The 19,861-nt window shown below is 40.6% G+C and overlaps 1 protein-coding gene across 3 annotated transcripts in view; it reads left to right on the forward strand.

Moving 5' to 3' along the window:
• The window catches only part of mtmr12 (myotubularin related protein 12), a 31,218-nt gene extending 15,224 nt beyond the window's left edge, over positions 1-15,994 (forward strand). Inside the window, exons 5-17 of one of the 3 annotated variants that reach the window (XM_007897159.2) lie at positions 153-289; positions 2,687-2,780; positions 4,031-4,172; positions 4,496-4,568; positions 5,355-5,464; positions 7,118-7,248; positions 7,758-7,836; positions 8,901-8,971; positions 9,869-10,041; positions 11,415-11,582; positions 12,028-12,186; positions 12,676-12,732; positions 14,348-15,994. In XM_007897159.2, the coding sequence (XP_007895350.1) occupies positions 153-289; positions 2,687-2,780; positions 4,031-4,172; positions 4,496-4,568; positions 5,355-5,464; positions 7,118-7,248; positions 7,758-7,836; positions 8,901-8,971; positions 9,869-10,041; positions 11,415-11,582; positions 12,028-12,186; positions 12,676-12,732; positions 14,348-14,932 (1,979 nt within the window). In that variant the 3' untranslated portion in view covers positions 14,933-15,994. The remainder of the gene's footprint in view (positions 1-152; positions 290-2,686; positions 2,781-4,030; positions 4,173-4,495; positions 4,569-5,354; positions 5,465-7,117; positions 7,249-7,757; positions 7,837-8,900; positions 8,972-9,868; positions 10,042-11,414; positions 11,583-12,027; positions 12,187-12,675; positions 12,733-14,347) is intronic. The other 2 variants (XM_007897161.2, XM_042345712.1) reach the window with 2 other exon arrangements.
• The last annotated feature ends 3,867 nt before the right edge of the window (positions 15,995-19,861 follow it).

A 19,861-nucleotide genomic window follows, 5' to 3' on the forward strand; every position in this document is an offset into this window, starting at 1 on the left:
TTATTATTAATAAACAAGTGGCTTGCCGGCTTACAGTACTAGTGAAGTAAGTTGCTTATTTACTACTTACTAACATATTGCCTACATGATGTTCCTTTGCTTCAATAGAGGATCATGACTGACTGTGTGTTTTGTTTTTCCCTGTTGTGAAGTGTATGATGAGAAGAAGAAGCCACTGCTACCTGGAGCTATAAAGAACAAGATTCCTGAGAAGCTCCTCGTGTACTGTAAAGACTTTCGTGTCTTCTACTTTGGGCTGAGACAGGCCAAGGAAGAAGATGCAAAAAGGGTAAATCGGGGAAAACTAACATCGGCATTAAAATCTCTACCTGTGTAGTTTTTCCATTTTTGCTCTGTTTTAGATGGAACATTTCCCAGTTACATTGTTGTGGGTGAAGTAGATTCCCACCAATAATACTTCATGGCAGTTTGTAGGATGTTGCTGTGTGCAAATTGGCTGCCGTGTTTGCCTACCAATAAGACCATAAGAATTTGCTAGACGAAAGAAGACCAAAGTCCATCCAGTTCGCCTTCCACCATCTTGGCAGTCGCTTGACATGTCGGGTCCCAAACTACATATTGTATTCCAAGATATCATTTTCTAACAGAAATCTATCTGTGTCAACAGCAACAACAGATTGTATTTCATATTGGGAGGATGTACCAAGGCCCTGGATACAAAATACAACAGTCGCAATACTTTACAGTAAATTCTGTGAAGGGCTTTGGAGATGTCCTCCCGATGTGAAAGGGGCAATATGAAACATAAGGATTGTTATAGAGTTTTGCCGCACAGGCCTATTGCACAACAGAGGGGCTGAGATTTGGTGTGATTTTGCACCCACTAAGTCACTGGTTTCACCCTGCGAGCAAGAGGCAACTGCTTCCTTACAGGAAAGGGGTTGTGTTCTGCCTCCGTTTCTGTACAAGCACCTCATTCAATCTGTTTCAAAGCAGAATTGACTAAGACTGGGAAGCCAATGAGCTGTGGAGGAGATGGGGGAGACGGGCCAGGGGTAGGGAACAAATGCCTTTTATTAAATGTAGGTCTACTTCTTGCTAATGGTTAGAAATTTGAAGCTTTAAATCACCAGTGCCTTTTCCTAGTTTGCCAGCAATTAATTCAGGTCAAGTAAGATTTCTTTTGTAGTGAGTTTCATGCTGAACTTCACTTTCAAGAATGCCAAGGCAGCCGGACATGAGGTGAAGTTTAGGGGCGTATCAGGAAATGTTTGATTTGATGACGTGAAGTATTCTCTCTAATGAACAGCTGGAATCAATCATTAGAAAGGCTGACTGAGGCCGAGGCACTCAAGTCATTTTAAGAAATGGTTTGGCACAATACATGTTTACGTTTGTATAATGCCTCTCACATCAAGAGGATGTCCTGAGGCACTTAATAGTCCTGACTGGGCACCTGATGGGGATGGTGGGGAATAGAAAGTGACCAAAAGTACAGTCAAAAGGATGATCTTGAGACTGACCTTGAATGAGGTGATGGAGTAAGCGAGTTGGAGGGACTCCAGGATGGAGTTCGAGAGCGTGGATGCTGTAGAAAGAAGGCAATATTGTGGGTACTCTGTAAGGATGAGAAGGAATGGGCACCCTACAAACTGTTCTTGTGGTGGTGATGATGATAATAATAATAATCCTTGCATTTGATATAGCGCCTTATGTCTTCGAGACGTCTCAAAGCGCTTCACAGAATATACTGTAAAGTGAATTGACTGTATTTTGTGGGCGAAATATACAGTCAATTAACTTGATTGTATATTTTGCCATGATCTTGAGTTTGAGAGTCTCAAACACCGAGAGTATTCGATAGCTAGAATGGGATACCAACAAGTTGCTAGATACTGAGAGGACACTTATTTGACGTTTGATTCTATGATGGAAAGACTGTTTTGAGAAAGATAGAATATTACAGCACAGAAGGAGGCCATTTGGTTCATCATGCCTGTGCTGGTTCTTTGAAAGAGCTGTCCAATTAGCCCTGCTCTTTCCCCATAGCTTTGCAATTTTTTTTCTTTTCATTTATCTCTCCAATTCCCTTTTGAAAGTTATTATTGAATCTGCTTCCACCGCCCTTTCAGGCAGTGCATTCCAGATCGTAACAACTCGCTACGTTTATTTTTAAAAATCCCATCTCCACTCTGGTTCTTCTGCCAATAAATAATATGAAATTGTCTGAAAACCTTATTACAACATGAGCTTGCTGAGTTGGAGAAAAACTAGTCTTCTGCCATGTATTGTCCTCCACCAAATATATGTGTGTCTCTTGGTAATTCGACAATTGCTACTGGAATAAATTTCTTAGTATGAGAAAGCCATCAATTCTACGTTTATGTAGTGTATTTCACATCAGTGGACATCTCACAATGCTTCTCAGAGTCAACCAGTTGCCTGAGCTAGGAGAGAGGTGAGCTGAGGAAAGTGGGGGAGAGGAAGACGAGAGAAGGTGACCAAAAACATGGATGAAAATGAATGTTTTAAGACTAGCTTTAAAGGTAGGGGGGAAAGGTGGAGTCGGGGGGTGGGGGGGGGGGGGGGGTGGATTAGGGGGTACTGCAGGATGCTTTTTCAGAGAACGGGACAGAATGGACCCAAAGCAGGGAGGTGTTTGCTGAATATCATGTTTTAATGACTGATCAACTCTCTCTCTCTCTCTCTCTCTCCCTCCCTCCAGCTAATCCAGGCAATCGTTCACTATTGTTTGAACCTGATGACTCTGAAATGTTTGTTTGCTTTCTCTTATGTTGGGAAAGCAGGTGGTCTTAAAGGTAATTTTTTTTCCTTTGCCTTTTGTCTGTATGCTTTGTTTCTAGGCCGATATATATTCTTCTCTGGGAAAATAATTGATTGGTTTGTGGCAAAGCAATGTTCCAAGAGGTGGGTGTTTGCAGAGTAAATGGTGGTGCTGTTGGTGAGCAGTGACCTATCAGCAACATTTCGGGAACATTTTTTTGTTGCCAATTCTTTATCTTTCTCCTCTTCTGGAGGTGTGACTCCTGCTGATTATGATAAGATTGCTGCTTCAAAGGTGTTTTCTCAGCCTCTAGCTGTTCTGCATTTATCAATGCTCCTTCCCTGTGGGCTGTGTTAACTCCAAGGTGACGTGCTTGGCAGTGGGGTGTCAGAAATGAGTCAACTCTCTGTCATGGCCTCAGTCATCTGGCTCTTGAGCCAAGTGGGTTCCTGCATTACAATCAATAGCAGACCAGGTAGCTTGGTTCATCGGCAGGACTTGGAGGGGCAGACTCAGTGCAGGTCACCTTGGAGCTAGCTCCGCTCCATGGAAGTCGGACAAATGCTCAAAGGCTGGAGAGTGAGCCAACGCTAAAGACAGCAGAAGTCTCATCGTACTCGCTGGGGGCAGGGATTCTTCAACACAGATCCCATTAACTGTGCAAGCCAAGGTTCTACCAGGTATAAAGCAGTGGTAAGCTTGCCAGGCAGTGCACTCGCTGGCAAGTTTTATCTGTTTGAACTCCACAATCTTGGCTCCCAATAGTCTACACCTAATGATTTCAGGATTGAATAAGCAGGGTGTGTCCCTGGAGGTGTGTGTGTAGAGAGTGTGAATTCCATTCCACATACTGCATTTGCGTGTGTTGATGACGCACAGTAAACCTCAAACAAGTTGTATCAGTTGGGACTACACATTTAATATGACTTATGCAAAGTATGAGTAATGTCAAACCTGCATAGAATCTGAACTCTTGAACGGGACCTGGGCAGATAGTTGGACGACTTGGGCGATTGTATGATTTACACAAATCGGATTTATTCGAGTTTTACTTTAAATGTGTGGAACTCTGTCTGGTTTGGATACTCTTAAGCACGGTGATGGGTTTCCACATGCTCACTTTCCAGCGGGGGGTCACCAAGGTCAACAGGAACCCTGGATAACTTCTTCTCAATGTTTTCGAGGCTGAAGACTGCAGTAATTTCAGGAGGCTCATTTGGTGAAATTACATGTCCTATCTAGAGAAGAGATGAATGAATTTATTTTTTCCTCTCGTCTGTTCAGTGGGTCCAGTGGATGTTGATGAGGGGCCTCCAACTGTAATGTTTGAAACTAAAAGTGACTGGAAGATGGAGCTTGATCGCACGGAAGGTGTTCTCACATACAGAGTGGTTACAGTTAATGAAAACTATAAAACCAGCTCCAGGTGAGGAGTTAATAACCAGTAGTATTGTAATAATCCTTGCATTTGATATTGTGCCTTTAGACCATGTCTCAAATATTTCATAGAGTTTTCCCTAATGTGTAGTAACATGTTAGCGGAATCAAGCTCTGCCTCCGTTAAGCGCTCCGAGACACTACCCTGCATGACGGGTGCTGTATAAATGCTTGATGATATTATTATTATTATTTCTGCCCAGTGTCAAGAATGGCTTCCCATTCTCTTCCTCTTTTACAGAGATGCGGTTTAAAAGCAGGTTTACTTCCTACTTGATCATTAATTTTTTCTCTGCTTCCTGTTAATTTTAGTCTTCCACAGTTCTTTGTTGTTCCTTCGACGGTGACTGATGAAGAAATTAAGTCCAAAGGAAATGGCATACCCGTGAGTTTTGTTTTTCCTTTCTCCCCACGTTTATCCCACTCTCTGTTCTCGACTATCTTCACAATTGGGAGCTTTACAGCATGACTCATGCTGATGTCCTGCCAACCATGTATTTATTATCCAGAGATAAAAACACTTAACCCTTGACTCCTGATCTGATCCAGGTAGATGGCTTCCACGTTTTAACGCAGATTTGGGCATCTGCATCTTTCTTCTTATCCCTTAGATATTTGATTGCAGTTTTTTAGTTATTTCAATGAAATAGATGCTTCAGTTATTACAAATAGCCAAATGGTGAACTAAGTGGCCTCTTTTAACCTCATTATATAAATGCAATTTGTTGATGTTTTGTAAAGTGACCTGAGCTTTACATTTATAATAATAATAATAATAAAGAGCTGGCTGTTGGATAAATAGCAATTGATTCAAATTTACCAGCAGTGATAGGACAGTAGTTTAAGCTTACTTCCTAGAAAACCTGAGAACCATTTTGATGCTCATAACCATCTGAATCTAAGATTAGGATACAATATTGCTTTTTAATTGCTAGATAGTGAACTTTTTGGGGGCTTAGTCTGGGAAATAGGTGTTGTAATGTCTTCCCACCCCCACCCTTTAACAGTGACCATGACTCTCATTCGTATAATGGTGCTTTGTTCAAGGAGATGCAAGAGTGATGTGGATTCAGTTACAGGCTCTTTGCCCTCTTTCTGTATAGATGTTGTGAGTGATTTTTTAAAATATTGCACAGTTCTGAAACTCTGCCATTTATCTCCATTCCTGCAGCTTTGGTGCTGGTCTCACTGCAGTGGTTGCGCCTTGTTAAAGATGGCTGCCCTTCCCGAAGTCACTGATCACGAGGTCGCTTCTCAAGCCAACAAAGATTTCATTGACAGGTCGGTTGCTGTAATGCACATTTCAGCTTTCCAGAGTGGCCTACCTCTCACAATTTACTGTTGCACTTACGGTTGCTGTAAAACAAAGAGGAAATGACATATGTGTAGATCAGAAAAGGAAACCACTAAACATGGATGTTATCTTGCATTTGATAGTGTCTCACTTCGGGAGGCTGTCTCGAAGCCTTTCACAGGATATAACGCTGCAGCCAATTTGTGTGCAGAAAGGTCTCACAAATGTCGGTGAAGTGAATGGCCAATTCTATCTGGGGGATTGTTGGCCAGGACACCAGGAGAAAATGCCATCCCTTTTCAAATAATGCCATAGGATCCTTCACCTGAACAGGATTTTTAACATCCACTAGAACAGTCAGATGAGACTTTGGTTTAAAAGGCACCTGTAAAGGGAGGTACCTCTAATGATGTAGTGCTCCCCCTGGCATTGCATTGGTGCGTCAGCCTGGACTGAGTTCAAAGTCCTGACTGTAGAAACTACAACCTTCTGACTCAAAACATGAGACTACTATCATCTGAGCCAGGCTGATGCCTCTGATATGGCACCTTATTTTATCCCTCCATGTTGAAGTGTCTCAAAGTGCTTCTCATCATCTATTATTATGTGTTATCTATCCAGAACACTGATTGTCCAGCGCATTGGGACATCCTCCTGATGTGAAAGGCACTGTACAAAGGTAGTGTTGTTATTGTATACACAAGCACTCCGGGACCCTACCCCATGTGTAGCGAGCTATATAAATACAAGTTGTTGTTACACAACAAATAATATGCTCCATCAACAGCAATGGAATTAAATGCACTGTATTTTTAGGTGATGATTTTCAACGGGGTTAGCAATATTTTGCAGGTCATACTATGCTCCTTGCTCTTCAAAATCATGCCCTGAGACTTTTTTTCTGGCCAACATTCCCCCAAATAAAGTCATGGTTATTCACTCCATGACTGTTTGTGGGATATTGCTGTGTGCAACTGGCTGCTGTGCTCACTCACAAAATAGACACTCTACTTTACGTGTATTCTGTGAAGCGCTTTGAGGCATCTCAATGACGTGATAAGCTGCTATATCAAATGCAAGGATTATTATTATTATTAACAAAAAATGAATGGCCATCTGAGTTGCCAGAACAGGCGGATGATACCCCAGTTTCACGTCTCATCTAAAGACACTGCCGACAATGCATTGCTCCCTCTTGTCAGAACTGCACTGGGATGTGTCTGGATACGTGAGCTCAGGTCCTTGGTGGTTGAATCCACAAAACTATGAATCCAGAGACAAGAGTGTTACCAAACGAGCCACAAATCAACACTGGTTCAGAGAACGAGGCTGGAGCTTCCTCTTCTGCTGAAGGATGACTGCCTGGTTGCAATACACTATAGGCCTCTGTCTCTGCTAAAGAAGGACTGTATGTCTACAGTGAGGCATAGGCCAACCTCTCTGCTGATGAATGGTTGCAGTGAGCCTTAGAAGAATTGAACAGTTTTTTTAATAATTGAGGGTTATTTTTGAGCTAAGTGCGTTTTTTTAATAAAATACTGTTGCGTTCAAAAAAATCTGTGTAATAGACCATAGAAATGTTTATTTTTCCTCTCTCTCGCTCTAATCATTAAATTCTCTTGATTTTGCNTTTTTTTCAGGGCGTTGCTTGCACTCAGTAACAGTCATCACGTAAGCCACAGAGTCAGGCCTGAGAACCTGTCAGCCACTCTCCCGTCCCTGCAGGAAATTCAGGCTTCGTATAACAGATTCAAACAGCTGTTCCTGATGGGTAAACTCATTTGTGATTTTACAGCATGCCTTGAAGAATTATTTGCGTAGCCTTTTAGGTATGAATTGAAATAATTGTGGAATTTTTTTTATATACAGGTTGACCAGAAAGTCATGATAACTACCCTATTATCTTAAAAAGTATATAATCTTTTCTTTGAGACTTATTAGATTTTGTGATGGTATCATGACTTTTTGGTCACAACAACAACTTGCACTTATATAGCGCCCTGCATGCAGGATAGCGCCTCAAGGCACAGACACATAGGCACCCTGTGTGTGTGTGTGTGTGCATTAGAAGAGGGATATTTTATAAGAGTACGGTGAGTGAGATTGCAGTAGTTGCCTGCAGTGAAGTTGTTGACACGATAAGATCGATGGGGCACTTGGTCTTGTTCTGTGTTGATTTCTATGATTCTCTAAAGTGCTGAGACTTGATTGACATCTAAACTCATTGAATATCGGGTTAGATATATATATTCACTGCTGTGCTAATTTGTTCTCTTACAGACAATGGGACTGAATTCTGGGAGTCCGACCATAAATGTCTGTCTGCTTTAGAGAATGCAAACTGGCTGGAAATTATTAGGTTTGTAACTTTTTTTTAATGTTCATTGTAAACTATATTGTCATTTATTTTCCTAATATTTTTTGGAATTAAGTAAGGAGGATGGGTCCCTTCAGGGAGAGAGAGCGTAATCCATTTCAACATCCTATCTCTGGGGTTTCCATGTGTAGATGGGATGCATGGAATTCTCAGTTTGGTTTGGATACTCTTAAGCATGGGGATGGGTTTCCGCATGTGTCATGCACTCGGCTGACACCCAAAAAAATCCCAATAAATTATGATCAGGGAAGGGTACTTTAAAGGTGTGTAAGAGAGGATTAAAGATGTGGAAACAAAATAAAACTTTAAAGTCTTTAACGCTACCGTAATTGCAGGCCACATGAGTGTGCTTTTTTAAAAAAAAAAGTGTGTAGTCTGTCTATAGCATGATCTATCTTTTTAATTTTAGTTTACAGTGTGTCTTCAAATAAAAAAAGTGTGTTTGCTCCTATGGGAATGCTATTAGGATCCTGAAGGTTATTAACAAAGTAACTTTTCCTCCCGAAGAATCCTTTGAGTAACTATGGCTCTCATTGTAAGCCAGCTGTTAGACATGTACAGGATTGAGGAGCCTTTAACAAACCTATTTTGTTTTCTCCCCGCAACCCCCAACCCACCATGCCACGTTAAAAACGAGGAACGTCTTACCGTTAAAGACTTGGCTGCAGAAAGCTGGCAGGGAGTGAAGTCTTGAACCACAGCAGGATGTTTATTTTGAGTGCCACATTAGTGCACTCACATCTCATTTGCCTTAATCTCGGAAAAAATGTTGATGAGACTCTGCTTTGGTGCATTCCCGCACATTGTTTTAGCTTCCTCTTCGATATTTGTTTGGCCTTTTCCTTTTAAATGTGTGTGTACTTTTAGAATTTTTAGGTTTATAAATTTTAGCAATTTCTGGGCAATGTATCCGGTGGATATTTTTTTGTGTGTTGGGTGGGGGTGGTGGGGAGGGAGCAGCCTCAGGGCTATTCTTTTTATGTCACTGATGGGTGAGCAAATGTGTGGTTGAAGGGCATCAAGCTGTTGATTGTGTTGCTTCACAGGCAGTGTCTGAAGAAAGCCTTGGATGTTGTTGAATATTTGGAGCATAAAAACACATCTGTGGTGCTTGTGGGTAAGGACTGATTTGATATCTTTTGGGGTTTCTTGCAAAATTGTGAGCTCTTTGTGAAATGTCCCATTTTTGGAATCGGCTGACAGTTAATAGCATTCTTATCTCTGAGTCAGGAGTTTGCACATTTAAGTCCCACATCTGGACTTTGAGTGCACTGCTGGGTGCAAATTGCCTATAAATACAGTCACTACACTTTACTCTAAATCATGTGAAGCTCTTTGAGATTTTGTTTGGCGACTTGATAAAGCGCAATATCAAAGCCAAGGATTTATTATTTTCACAATTTAAAAATCATCGTGTAGAATCCCATTCAAGTTCCAGGTAAATTCTTAATCCAGATTGGTTTGATTAATCCTTGCACTTGGTATTGCATCTTTCACTTCTGGAGGATGTCTCAGGAGTCCTGTAGCTCAGTGGTTAGAGCACTCGCCTCGCAAGCGAGAGACCCCTCGCTTGATTCCCGGCAGTGTGAAATCTTGGGCAAGTTTCTTTACTCCATACGCCTGATAATAATCCTTCAAAAAAAACAATAATAAAATTGGTTGCTTCAGTCCACGACTGTTTGTGGGACACTGCTGTGCGCAATTGGCTGCCATGTTTCGTCCACAAATATACGGTCAATTCACTTTACAGTCTATTCTGTGAAGCGCTTTGAGACGTCGAGAAGACGCGAAAAACCGCTATATCAAATGCAAGGATTATTATTATATTTGCTCTGCAGTCGAGTCATTGCCTTCAACTGAGTTCCTGTAACTGAGTTACAAAAAAAAAGTTACTCCAATCTGACTGTAATCGCGGTGATCCTGTGAGATGTTTTGCCATTGTAGACTGTAAAAGTGGAAGGTCTGTGTTTTTAACTGCAGCTTTTTTTTGCTTTGTTTAAACTGACGAGTACAGAAGAAGATGGGTCTGATCTGTGCTGTCTAATAGCGAGTCTGGTCCAAGTCATGGTCGATCCGTACTTCAGGACAATATCAGGTTTCCAGAGTTTGATTCAAAAGGAGTGGGTGATGGGCTGCCACCGTTTCCTGGATCGATGTAATCATCTGCGAAGTAATGATAAATACGAGGTAAGAACAGGCAAATAAAGAACGATTTACATTCCAATGTTCTGCTTAACTTGGAAGAGGGAACATTATCTAAGGTTGATCGGCCCACAGAATCCCATTGGGATTGCTTGAATTGAATGTGGTTATTGTGAGGAATTTGTGCTAGGAGCTGTGTAAATCGTGTTTCATAGACATCCATGTAATTTGGGGTGGTTGAAACATAGATTCTCAAAGACATGGTAAGGCGCTGTATCAAATGCAAGGATTATTTTATTATTATTTAGGAGAAAAAAGCTTCAGGGCAGCTCAAAAACTCATTTCACAGGATTAGGTGAAGGGTGAAGTTGTCCAGTTTTAAACTGAACAAAGATGATTGAAATATCTTAGTATTCTAAAAGCTTTGAGCAATGATATTAATCATATAGAGTGGATTACTCTCCAACTTCCTGCCCCTTACTGGAAGGGAAAGTACTTTGACTGGGGATAGTTTCACTCATGTTGGTTGCTGTCTGATACCTTGCCAAGTCTTCATTCGTGACCTTAGCCTCTGTTGACTGCTGCCCAACTAACCCTAATCTTGTGTAGACAGATACCCATAGTTGAGCATCAGAGGTTTAGGTAGCTATAGGGAGTAGGAAACCTAGCTTTCTCTTTTCCCCCCGTTGGTAGCCCAGGAAACTGTAGCCAATTGAAGTATCTTTACTAAAATGATTGATTGGACCTTGGGGGAGGTAAAGGCAGGGGTTCCACTGATTTGAGCCAGGAAGGAGAAGCATACAATTGTACATCTGGTGCATAAAAAGAAAACCTGAGATCTTCCTAATTTTTGAGAGAATCTAATTCTTGCAATATTTAAAATGGACTACATGCAATAGCACGATGTGTGCCAAAAGTTGCGCCATGGAAGATTGCACTGCGAGATAACTTGACTTTACAGTATAGCATGTGAAGATGTCCTGGTGATGTGGAAGTCCCTAATGACATGGAATCCTACAGCATAGCAGTTAGCATGCTCGCATTGTAAAAGTGAGAGGAGCTGGGTTCAATTCCCGGGTGGGTGAAAACCTTAGACAAGTGTCCTTACTCTGCACAACTCTGTTTACCAGTAAGTAGGAACCTGGTTGTTAGTCAATATCATTTTCTGGGAGTAATAATTCCACCCTCAACAAAGGAAAAATAAAATTTGATCACTCAATCTATGACTGTTTGTGGGGCACCCCTGTGCGCAATTGGCTGCCGCGTGTCTCCCACAAAATATAGTCAATTTACTTTACAATATGTTCTGTGCAGCACTTCAAGACATCTCAAAGACTTGATAAGATACTATATCAAATGCAAGTATTATTATTGTTACTATACCAAATGAAAGTATTAACTTGAATTATTGCTCCCAGGTGCCAGTCTTCCTGCTCTTTCTGGAATGTGTGTGGCAGTTACACCAGCAACATACACCAGCCTTTGAGTTCACAGAGACCTACCTGACCATATTGTCAGACAGTCTGTACATCCCCATCTTCAGCACCTTCCTGTTCAACTCACCACAGCAAAGAGATAAGAACATGGTAGGAGCCTTGGTCACTTTGTTTCATTCGTGCGTGCGTGTGCATTTGACATTATTTGTCTCTTGTGGGAAGCATTAAGTAGAACACTTACTTTTGCTAGGATTCAACTCTTATACAAAGGAATATTCATCCTTGAGGCAGGTAGGTAAGGAATTGTACATGTGTAGGGGGGTGGGTATTGACTTATTTCGCTGCTGGACATAAAGGAACCAATGGAATTTGCAACACAGAAGAGAGCCATTCGGCCCATTGTGTCTTTGCTGGAACTGATGCTAAAAATGATCAATGGTGTGTTTTGAATAAATATGTGGTGCAGAAATCCATTTTTTTAAAACTTTGGGCATATGTTTTCTTGTGTTGCAAACCTGCCTGATGGTTCCCGCACATTTACAGTTTGGTAAGGTTTCCCAACTCAACACAATCTGTTTCCTTACTTTGTTGTCAGTTTGGTGAAGATCGACATATACAAAGCAGGTCTTTGAAACTTCCTACAGTATGGGAATGGTCTGTGCAGTTCGAGCCCTCAGTTCAGGCACTATTTTATAATCCACTTTTCATCGGAAAGCCAAAAGTTGATCACGTTCGAAAAACCCAGCGAGTTAAGGTAATGGTTATTTCATGTTATTTATGGTTGAATATACTTTGTGAATATGAAAGTGATACATGTTTAAGTATGTGGTGCTTCTTATTTTTGAAGTTTGAATTATATGTGGATCACAGTCTTCGAGGGTCCAAAAATATAAACTCTCCTGGGGAGTGGACATGTTAGGAAATAATATCTCGGGATACGGAATATAGTTTGGGAAGCGACTGCCGGGATGGTGGAAAGTGAAATAGATGGACCTTGGTCATCTTTTGCCGAGCAAATTCTTATGTTCTTATGTGTAAAACAGATTCCTGGATAAAGCAGTTTAATACAGAACAAGCTAACCTCTTTTCTAAGAATTGGATAAATGTGTGTGGTGGGTTAAGGTCCTGCATCTCAGTAGACCAGATGATGAACCTGTGATTTTTAAAAGAGAAAGCAACAGTACATTCTTACACAAGCTATTATTGTCATCTTGAGTAAATCACCTTGTTCATATCATCAAAGGACCCTGCACTGAACTGCTTGGAGAATGTCTTTGAAAATGATCTGGATATACTAGAGGTATTTTAAGGTCTTAAACTTTCTTTAATCTTGCTTCATCTCCCTCCCCCACTCACAAATCATATACTATCTTGTGTATGAACAGCTGCATGCGGTATAACTTTGCATTTCTGTTACATGTAGAGTGGTACCAAAATCCTAAGAAAATCACTGTTGCAAATTGTTTGGTGATGACTGATGATCGGATAGCAAGAAAGGCTGTGTGAATAGGCTCTGTCAAGCACATTGTGTTTTTTTTAATCCATTTCTGCGCAAACATATTGATCCTATCGCCCACTGAGTACAGTCAATCCACTTTATAGTATATTCTATGGCGCGCTTTTGAGACATTTCAATGACATGATAATGCAAGGGTTATCATTTCCCATTTACCTGCATTCGCTTACACTGATATCTAGGGTAGTGTGGTTGGTTGAGTACTGGCACTAGGGATTAGAAGGTTCTGAGTTCTAATCCCAAGAAATTCACATAGTCCTTCACTCTGTCCTTCACTCTGAGTTTTATAAAATTAGTGCCTAAAAATATTGTATATGTTGTGTGTTATGTGGTAGTGGGGGAAGAGATGGGGGTTAAGCAAAGCTTGAGGAGTTCCATACTAGATGCAGAGGAAATCCAGAGTGGTTGACCAGTTCCTGAGAGATTGAGACTTAAAGTGTAGAGATGCCCTCGACAGTAAGAGCCACAATGGTCCGAGCTGTATGCTCACATACATGTTCGCATGCTCAAATTTGGATGTTTCAAATTGAGAAAAATGGATTCCCATCAATAAACATGTGTTTTTAAAAATATTTATTGTTTGAACTGCAAAAATGATTGACTTCTGAGCTGTAAGATTGCCACGGGCGTGACTTCCTGTGTACTGTGCATGGGCACTATGTGCAGGAAGTGACATTGTTGGCATGCGCAGCATGTGGGAAGTGATGTGCTACCTTACAACCTTGAATTCATCAGTTTTGTGGTTAAAAAGATCCCTAAACATACTGACAACCTAAATATAGCTTAAGTGTTCACCATAGCTTAAAATCTCTTTTTGTACAAAACTATTGGACAGCTTGAGCTGTATTGCAGCTTGAAATAAGAGGGGAACAAGAAAAAAGGATTGACAGGAAATGGGAGATTTATATCTTTTTTACGAAAAAAAAGAAAGTGTTTTCTATCCTAACCTGTAATGACTGATACCACATCTACCTGAAAGTGAAAAGTACCCCTCTCCAAATTTGCCTGGCTGCATGCAGTGCTGATTTACTGGCTGTTTTTGCTCAAAGGAAATTCTACACCAAAATATCTGTTGGGTGTCTTTCTGTTCCATCTCGGTTTCACCAACTTGAATCATTCCAAGACACTCCTTTATTTCATCCAGTTTACAACCCCAATGCATAGATTTTTCTAGTTATCCTGGGGTATCTGTTCTGTCTCATCGCATGTGGAATTTACTTGTATCCATTTGCGATGTGCATTTCATCCGCTGGTTTCCAATTCTTTCATTTCACATTGGCTGCAAGACCGAGACATCTTGTAAGTGTGTATACAAGCAAACTGCATTGATGAAAGTTCATTCTTTTTCTCTTCTCTCCCCCCCCCCCCCCCACCACCACCCCACCGTTTCACCTGTTAGCCACAGCGACAGATGTCACTGCCATCGAGTCCATCTTATCAATCCAAACCTGTTGCCAAAAAAAGCTTCTTGAGGGAAGAGACGGACAATCTGATCAAGACTTTCCTTGGCAAAAAAATAAGCAGGTGGACGTTTGCGACTGAAGACACCGCCATCGACTACAGACCCTTTTACGAGCACTGGCGCAGTAAACCAATCGACTATCAGGGGCTTCTGCTGCCTCTGTACGACAGCCCGGTGATAAGGATTTGGGTCCAACGCTACATGCGCTGGATCCCGGAGGCTCAGATACCAGGCGGTGGTCCCACAGCCACTCTGAACAAAGCGTGCGAGGTCCAGGACGAGATCAAAAGCCTAAAGATGAAACTGGAGGCCACGTTACTGCAGAGGCAACCGAGCTCTCCCAGGGCAGCCTCCTGCTCGTTTCGCCTGAGCAGCCGCCTCTCATCGGTGTTTCCCTTTGGCACGATACGCAGACAGTCCGTGAAGCCACGCATTCCAGTCTCGACAAATAATTCGCTCAGTTTTGGCTCCATGGAGAACTTGCCCGATGATGAAGTGGAGTCACTGGGCGTGTGTGTTTAGGCTAGAGGATTCAGCACTGTGTGTTTTTTGATGTAGTTCCTTTCTCAAAAATCAGCCTTTTAATTTTTTTTGTCCCTCTGTGATTTTTAGTGACTTTTTTTTAAAAAAAAGTGGGTTGCCGTGAGCTTGGAGGCTTGAGCAAACCTGGGTGTTTGCCTACTGAGATGTTCATTAGTTTTTGTGCATTTCCACCTGCTGCTTTTCAGGGTTTTATTTCTTCAGCAAAGATATGAAGCTGCCTTTGGTAATACCACGGAGTCTGAATGTTGCTCTGAATTAAAGTGTCTTCAGCGCTGTGTACATACTTGCTTCACTCCCAGCAATAGAATAAGAAAACTGAAACCTCCCAAACCGTGTTGAATTGGACCTAAAATCTTTTTTAAGGTTGGTGTTTGGAGTGTGAGGAAATCCATCACCACATTTAAGAGCATCTAAACCAGACAGAGTATCATATCTCTTTGCTACCTACACATGGAAATTTCCGTGCGTCTACAATGGAATGCGCATACTCTCTCTGGAGAGACGCACCGTAATGCTGGAGAAAATTGGGTAAACGTTGCGGTTTCCCCCTTGACCTCCACCCCCCCCTTCCCTCCCGGATAGCTGCCAATCTGACTGAAAACAAAACTTCATTTTTGGGTTGAGTTCTGTGCATGTACAGGTTTAGTACAGAACACTTTTTTTAGTGAAATGAAAGTGGCCTATTGTGATTAGGGCCGGCTCAACCCTACTTTATATCATAGGTTTGAGAGTTCATTCACTACCCAATGTAAGTCTTGAATGCAGAATGAAGAAAAAATATTTTTTTATTTTAAAAAGTGACTTTTTTGTCCACTTTATCCAATGTTGGCCAATACGTCAATGAACTGTTGTGAACTTCTTGCTGCTTAAAAGGCTTAAATTTTATCAATCATCATAAAAACATTTTTAATAAGTAACTTTTTAGATGACCTTTAGTGAATTTAAATCTTTAAGGCCAATTCTTAATATGTACCGGGTGTTATCAGCCTCAGTTGGTTGGAAGCTCTCTGGCCTTTGAATCCCACATTGGGATTTTGAGCTCAGTCTAGGCTGACATTTCAATGAAGTGCTGGGGGGTGGCGGGGGGGGGGAAGCTACATTGTCAGAGGTGCCATACCTGGGATCAGTCATTAAACCAAAATCCCATTTCCATGATACTATTTGGAAAGAGAATGGTGGTTCTCCTGGTGTGCTGGCCAACAATCTCCCAAGTTTCAAGAAAAAAGGTCATTCATTTTTTTAGAAAGGCTGTTTTAGAAATTGGCTTGTGTATGTGTACCACCTACAAATACAGCTACTACACTTTACAGGAAAGACTCTGAACTGCTTTAAGGTGATTTGATGTGATAAGCGCTGTATCCAAAATCCAAAAAAGGATCACTAATTGTTAACACAGCATACTGCCAAAACTGAGCCTACCATGCTTGAACATTGTGGGTGTTTGCATTCTCATTCACTATTTCGGCCTCAGTATTCTTTTTATAGAGCTAGTTGCGTCTCGATTCCTTGCTCGTGCAATGGAGACGACTGTTACTTTGGATTGTTATGACTGTTGGTGGATTTTAAACCTTTAAGGCCTGTTTCTTCATCTCTTTTTACGTTCGAGGGAATTCTTTTCCGCAGTGGCACAAACCTGTACGATTGATGTAAATTGATGTAAAAAAAAACATAGAATTTGGAGGGGGGTGGTCGATTATCTGCCTTCCTACTTTTTATACATGTACACCCCCTGCCAAAACGTTAGCATTTGGGGAATGTGATGAGCGTTAATAGATTAATCTGTAAAAAAAAAATTAAGCATGAGAAAAGGCCTTCATGATCCAACCCTACACAAGGCTACCCCTATAAGGTGACATCTGAGCCATGCTTGTGGAGAGGATGTGTTGCAATCCTCCTATAATTTGCCTGTATCGTATTCTAGCATTCCCCCCACCCCCCACCCCTGGCAGCATATTCTTACAATGAGTTAATTTTTCACAGTTGTGTTGGTTGCTGCAGAGTGTGACGCTAGTGACTGTGTTCTCTTGGTGTGACTGTAGATGGCTGAACTGTTGGTGTTTCTATTTTCGTAGGGCCAACTGTGGGGGTATGAGGTAATTCTGACTTTATGGAATATGTTAATTTAACTGCTTCCTGCATTTGTTGCGCGCACACTCGCTCTCTCTCTCTCCCTCTTCCTGCCTGCATTTTACATGAGGTTGACGTGATTCTAGTTCAGTGTTTCTTTATAACCATGATTAATGCCAGAAATTTTAATACCCACATGGCAGGAGGACACGGGGTGGACAAATGTTCTTACAAAAGCCATCGCAGCCCTTCAAGCACCCTTTGTGATTCTTTATTATTTATTTATATACATATAATAATATATACACACACATTTATCTTTGCTGGCCAGGATATTGTAGTGGTTAGCAATAGCAGCCTCATGATTGTGCAAATATTCTATCTCTGTTACATATTGCCATATTGCTTACCACTATGCCTCTTATCTGGTGAGCAAGGATTAACTCTTGCTTTACACTGGAAGTATATTTCAACTTTTCTCCATTACATTAATATTTCAGACAAGTTGCACACCACTTTCACATCCCTGTGTTGTGTCCTGATTTTAAATAGCCTCTGTCTGCAACAATCTGAATTTACCACAGAGTGGTGCAGGAATTGAATCTTTGGACACCTCAAATCCATGACAGTAATACAGTGATTCGAATAAGTCTCTTCAGAATTAAGGACGTTGATCAAATAGAAGAAACGCCAGTAGGAAATTGCAATCGCCTATGCGATCGCTCTTGCTGACTTGAATATTAATTTTATCTGGAATCCAGTCGTACGACTAATGATTTGGTCAGCTCTGACAAGCCACAGCTTTGCACTGTTGTTTCCTTTTTTCATCGTTTACCCTTGTACTCCTCTTAAGTGTGTGGCTTTTGTACGGTCAATTTGATTCAGTTGGATTAATTTAAACTATTTATTCATAATCCTGAAAGGCCATGACTGATGTGATGGGAACAGTTTTCATATTCCTGGTCTGGATTATTGCGTTCCCAGATCAATAACTACTGACGTTTTGCCTTTTGTACCACCTGTACTGTTGCTATTTACGGTTGCAATAATCCCTTTATTTGGGGGATTATATATAAGTCTATCACTGTTATCCCAAATCGATTTGTATATATAAATGTTTTTTTTCTCACTTACAAGGCCCAGTTTTTAAAATGGTCAACAAAATCGTAGAAAAGGAAGAAAAGTTTTTTTTTTAACGTAGGGCATAACAAAAGCCCCCCCCAAAATTCCTGGAGCTAATTTTCTACTAGTGGGAGAGGCGAGATCTTTGGATTAGGCGAACTATCCGTTCATCTGAAGTGATGCGTTATGAATTTTATTATGCACAGTGGTGTCTAACACGCTCTAGCTCTATTAAGCTCAGAGACGCAAGTTTCTATGAGTTGCTGGGAGCCTTGATGTCTGGAAATGTACTTAAATGCGTGGTGTACATCCTTCACTGTCCAGCAATTTCCTTCTCTACCAGATCTCTCATCTGCCAATGGTTCTCCGTCACTAACGTGTAAAAACCATTTGGTCACCGCTTCTCAAACTATGGTTCAGCTTTTTTTAACCAAATTTCCTAAATTTTGTTTTAAAGACTGAAAGATTTAAACTACTTCACGACTGAATGCTTTCTCAATTGGCACTCAATGGGTTGTTGCACTGTAAGCACAGACATACTGTAGTAATAAATGCTTGTAATGTAATGTGCTTCTTTTAAATGATGATGTACTCCTGTCCTACTCTGTATAGAGCGAAATGTGAGAAATAAGGTTCATTTAAGATGTATATTAAATGGTATAAAGACATGAAGATTTAGTGCTTACTGCTTTGAGTTGGTTCAAAGCTTGCATTTTTTAAAAAAAAATTCATGTCAGATTATTAAAATAATAAATTTCCAGGATTTGTTTTATTTTAATACTTGCTCTGTTCCTTTGAACTTTAAATACTAAAACCACATTGATTACACTTAGATTACAAAACTGATGGCTAGAAAATAGGAAAGTAATTGGAAAAGCATTTTGGAAACTTTTTGATTTATTTATTCTGTATGTAAAAATATAATATTTTCTCTCTTCCCACCCCCTGTAATCTTAGGCAATAAATTAACTCCCCAAGATAATTTGTTCTTCTAAAGACTACCATGGATTTGAATCTTGCCCATTGAAGATGTACATGTCTGGAAACACTGTCGCTTTTATTCCTTGCTCCAGATTTTGTCACTGTACTGCGCACAAGTCTTTCAACTGTTCGGCTTTAGTAATAAGGTTTTGGAGAGCTGTGTAATATCTAGATAAACTTCACACTAAATATTTTTCGCAAGCAGGAACTCCCAATTAAATCCTGACAAACACCCTACTGACTAGTTTGCCAAGAAATGTGTGTGAATCGAGATTGATGAAACTCATTGAAAATCGATTTAATTCAGCAAATCGATTTTAATTCAGAAACTATTATCTAATGTACGTATATGGGTCAATTTATATTTAGTTTGACGTTAATTACCATGCTATAAATCTACCATTTCCACTTGTGTTGGAGCACTCTGCGCGTTTTCAATGTGTATTTTTACTTCCCATCCAAATCTTCACTTATAAGATGATGAAATTAAATTAATAAATTAATGTGTTTTATTTAATAGTTAACTTCACTCAATTATTCAAATGAGCCACTTCTCTTCATGTTATTAAGTTCAAGGCGTTAATCATGAAACTTTCCTCTCTTGTCCTAATTTGGCATTAAAGTTTACAGATTGGAGTAGCTTCAAAATTCGAGCTGATACTGCACAATATAAAAGTTATTTTTTTGCTGAGTAAGCATTAGATAAGTACCAGTAGCTTTTTTGAGAATCCAGATGTT

The sequence above is a fragment of the Callorhinchus milii genome, unplaced genomic scaffold, assembly GCF_018977255.1.
Source record: "Callorhinchus milii isolate IMCB2004 unplaced genomic scaffold, IMCB_Cmil_1.0 Scaffold79, whole genome shotgun sequence".
Lineage (NCBI taxonomy): Eukaryota > Metazoa > Chordata > Chondrichthyes > Chimaeriformes > Callorhinchidae > Callorhinchus > Callorhinchus milii.